Consider the following 4,540-nt stretch of genomic DNA (forward strand, 5'->3'; position numbering starts at 1 on the left):
CCATCATCTCGGTCGTTCATATGATAACTCATTGATCTGATGCACACAACTCATTGAAAAAAAATCAAAATACATTTTTGTGATAAATCATGAAGTAATTGAATCACCAACACCCATGACAAAACAAGAGAAAGGAAAATTATCTTTCTTTTGGTGCGTCATGTTGGGAATGTAGTTGAAGGAGACATTTATATAACTGATGATCAAATCTTAAAGTTTTATATCATTAAAATGAAATACCTAAAATTTAGCGGTTTCATAATGGGTGTTTATGCCTAATAGGCTAATATCTTCAATTTCTATGTACTAAAAGATCGTTTTTTTATTTACTTTATAATTCAATAAAACAGTACGTAAGCTTGTTTGTATTTTCTATGCACGTGAACATCAACTTCCTTTTTTTCGCAAATGAAAGATTTCAATGTGTTAGAATAGATAGAAGAATAACTCAAGTACTAGTACATATCTTCTATGCATGTGGGTGGTTATGTTATATTTAGTTATTACAACAACGTTAACCTATATATCTTAACTTTGTTTTGATGTTATTTAAAGTGTGTTGTCATTTATATAAAGAGTTACATATAAACTTGTGAAAGATGCCAAGTGTCATCTAATGATATTAGACTAAATAAATCAAAGAAGTTATAATTAATCAAAGTTGTTTTATTTTCTCCATTCTTTTACCAGGTTAACTTTGCATCATATTCTCTATTTTTTTGAAATAAAAAGTTGATGTGACAATTGCAAGTTGTGGAATTAATCAATCTTATCCTTAATATTTCTCAAGTCTTCATTAAGCAGATTTTGTGATGTCATTATATATTGATGGTTTTGCGCGTAGTCAGTTATTTCCATTTACAAACATTATGTGTATGTTTAATATAAAGTGATAGGCTATTTTTTGCGATGTACTATATATCTTATAATTGGTAGAAACATTCACTTAAGAGTCCATTTTTATTATTTAACTATTTCCTTTAGGTAGAGTTTGTTGGTTACATTATAAGTAGAGAAGAAAAATACACTCATATAAAATTTAAAATATTAACTATTTAGGAAGGTTGGAAACTCAAATGAGGAACAGTTAGTTATAATAATGACAATCGTACACGATTTTAAAGTCAAGTAACTCAATTTCAACCGAAAGAATGATATTTATTCGACCCAATTATTTTCTATACCTTCTAAAAACTCACCTATACACCCTTGCCAATTATTTTTGTGTTCTTTCCATTTCTTTTCTTGCACTAGTTTTCGTAAAACCGTATGTAATTCTTGCAGCTAAAAATGTACTATTTTGTAGTGTCCAACACTACCACCATGACCCATCATACCTCAACCACAACCAAGACCGCCTGTGTCGCCAGACCTCCACTGCTGTTGCACCTTCACCACCATCACGCTATCACCACGACCGTTGCGCCTCCATCAATGTCATCACAACAATCACTTCTAACGATTTTAGAAATTTGCAATAGAAACATGTAAAAGTTGGAGAATCTCAATAGTGTCATCTAAAAAAGAAAATGTCTATCGAGAATTGATACCTAAGACGATATAGTTTTTTTTTTAAGTTTTGTTTGCATTGGAGATGCTCAGAACATTACTTACTTTTTTGTTACACCAGTTGTAAGCCAAATCTTCCAAATGTCTATGTAATATAGGAAAGTTGACCACAAACTCATATTTCCTTTTAACTAGTAATCCTACTATTTTATTAACGCAGAAGAAAAGTTCACAGAGAACATGTAAGATTGAAAATACTAGTGGGGGTCAAATATATCAACATTTGAAGAAAACACGAAGATGATTAACTATATAAAGAAACAAAATAGGAAATGAATAAAAATAACTTTTAATCAGATTAACAACTATCATCTGTAAAATATATACATCGATCACACATGTTGGTTATCTCCACAGTACCTGAAATTCTCTTTATCACACCTTCAAGAATTAAAATAATATCATATTAATGAACATAGATGACGGATGTGTTAAATCTTTTATCTTTATTTAATTTTCAACAAAAAAAATTTTTAGTTGCATATAAACCATTAGGAAAACCAATGACAGAAGAGAGATGGGCTTCCGATGCTCATCACTCTCCAAACACATGAAGTTAATCCATGATCCAACTGTATCTTGATGCAAATGTATAATAAGAAGATATCACGTTAAATATAAGAAATTATTATTATGTACTTCAATCTTTTAGGCGCTTTGCGTTACGAATTTAACAAGTACTTTTTATTACTTCTTTAACATGAAAGTTGACGAGTCATTCATCTCAGAAAATAAGACTTCCATACTGATACAAGTGCTTATGCAATGAAAGTTAAATATAATAATTAACAAGAAAAAAAATGAATGTTTTATATTTATACAAAACCAATAAACCTTTTGGAATCAACTTACATATTACCATTTAAATTACAACAAAATTCTTTGGAATCAAAGCACATTGCAATTAAGCAACAACAAGAAAATAAAGAAAGTAAACACATGATTACAACTCGTCAACAAATTTTAAGGAGAAATAAAACATTTATTCTTCTTCTTTCCTTTCTTCTTCTTCTTCTTTGTATTAGAAGCTCTTCTTTTTAGAACCAGAGCTCTTTCCAGCCTTGGAATCAGAGTTCTTCCCGGCCTTAGAACAGAGCTTTTCCCAGCCTTTGAACTAGAGACACTCTCAGCCTTATAGCCAGATGAGTTCGAGGTTAGACGTTGCCGTTTCTTCTTTTGTGGAGTAGGAGAACCCCCGCTTTTTCGCTTAGTCCCTTGAGGCGAGGCTTGTTCTACTAGTAAACTGTAGGATATGAATAAGAAAACAAGAATGAATAGAGAGAATTGAAGTACGAATATAAATGAAAGTCACAAAAACAATAGATGAGGGTGTAGGGAGAGAAAACCTTTCTTCAGCTGCATCAAGGATTTAATCTTATTGTTTAACATTTTCAAAGGGTTCCCATGTATTGGCTGATTAAGGCCAATCCAACCTAAGTTATAGAAAGGAACAAAGGTTAGTTCTAGTGAGAGCAAGAAATAGGGGTTTTCAGTTCTGTCCGTAAGAATTAAAACAAATAAAAATAAGATAAATAGCAACAGATTAGTGATTTACCTAGAAGTTTCCTCCATGAATACCCAAATCTTAAATTTGGGCCTTTGCCACCCGCTCTTATGCTGAAACTCCAAAAACCAACGCATTAGATACTAGTCAAGTAGTTTTCAACTTCGGATAAATGTAGAGGATGCTTAACTATAGAATATAATAAAGTGATAGTTTTTTTATTACCTGTAGCAGCCATTATTTGTCAATGGCTGAAGCCCATCATCTCGTTTATATGGTAAATCGTTGATCCGATGCACACAACTTATTGGAAGATTCAAAATAACTATTTGTGATGTATCATAAATAGCTAATATTGAAGTAATTAAATCGCCAACACACATGACAAAACTAAGAGAAAGGAAAATTGTCTTTCTCTTGAATGCTGGCATCCCTTGTAAGAGGAAATATACAACCTCTTGGTGTGTGTTAGAAAGTTGAAGAAGACATTTATATAGCAGATGATCATATCTTAAAGATTTTGTATCATTAAGTGAATTACCTAAAATTTAAATATAAAATCTTTTTCATAATGGGTATTTATGTGTAATATTTTCTTTTTCGCAAATGAAAGATTTCAATATGTTAGATGATATAGAATTAAATGTGATACTATGGAAGGTGAGATAAAGGATAAGCACTTTCTATGCATGTCAGTATTTCTGTTATAATTTGCTACCACAATGACGTTAAGTTATACGCCTAAATTTTATTTTTTTTTTGTTATCTGCACGGTGTATTGTCATTTATAAGAAGAGTCCCATATAGTTTTGCATGTACTCAGTTCTATCCATTTCCACATTTTACATGTATGTTTAACATAAAGTGATAGCTATCTTTTGCAATATGCTATCTATCTAATAATAAGCAGAAAATATTAATCTATGTAGTCTGCCGTTTTACTTAAGAGTCCATTTGTATTATTTAACTATTTTTCTCTGAAAAAAGTTTGTTGGTCGTTATTAAAACTAACAGTTCCTCATTTACGTTTTCTACCTTCCTAAATAGTTAATATTTTAAATTTTATATGTTTTTCGCTTATTTAAAACAACAGGGCCACATGGGTACAAAAGACACTGATATGTCATACACGATTCACGATTTTAAAGTCGAGTAATTCAATTGATCCCTCTATTTGGTCCCTCTCCCGACCTTCCACTTGATGTGGCGACATATCACTTGAGCAATATCCTCACCATTCTCTCTCCATTTGTTACACGCTTAAGTGATATGCCACCACATCAAGTGAAAGGTTGGGAGATGGACCAAATGGAAGGATGAATAAATTTTTTATTTAGAGTCAAGTAACTTAATTTCAACAAGAAGAATGATAATTATTGGACCATTTATTTTCAAAGTCTTCTAAAAACTTATGTGTATACCACTGCCATTTATTTATTACTCTTCCCTTTGTTTTCTTGCACAAGT

At 31.1% G+C, this 4,540-nt stretch overlaps 1 protein-coding gene across 1 annotated transcript; it reads right to left on the minus strand.

Annotated features, from left to right (window-relative positions):
• Positions 1-2,526: 2,526 nt before the first annotated feature.
• LOC147537244 (uncharacterized) lies at positions 2,527-3,456 on the minus strand. The gene is made up of 4 exons (XM_086642748.1): positions 3,299-3,456; positions 3,125-3,186; positions 2,916-3,002; positions 2,527-2,812 (listed from the first exon to the last, which is right to left on the minus strand). Exons 1-4 carry the CDS (start codon positions 3,454-3,456, stop codon positions 2,805-2,807), a joined length of 315 nt encoding a protein of 104 aa, XP_086498874.1. The 3' UTR covers positions 2,527-2,804.
• Positions 3,457-4,540: the final 1,084 nt, after the last annotated feature.

Source organism: Eschscholzia californica, unplaced genomic scaffold (genome assembly GCF_041429995.1).
Source record: "Eschscholzia californica isolate CP2 unplaced genomic scaffold, dmEscCali1.0.p SCAF_5, whole genome shotgun sequence".
Classification (NCBI taxonomy): domain Eukaryota; kingdom Viridiplantae; phylum Streptophyta; class Magnoliopsida; order Ranunculales; family Papaveraceae; genus Eschscholzia; species Eschscholzia californica.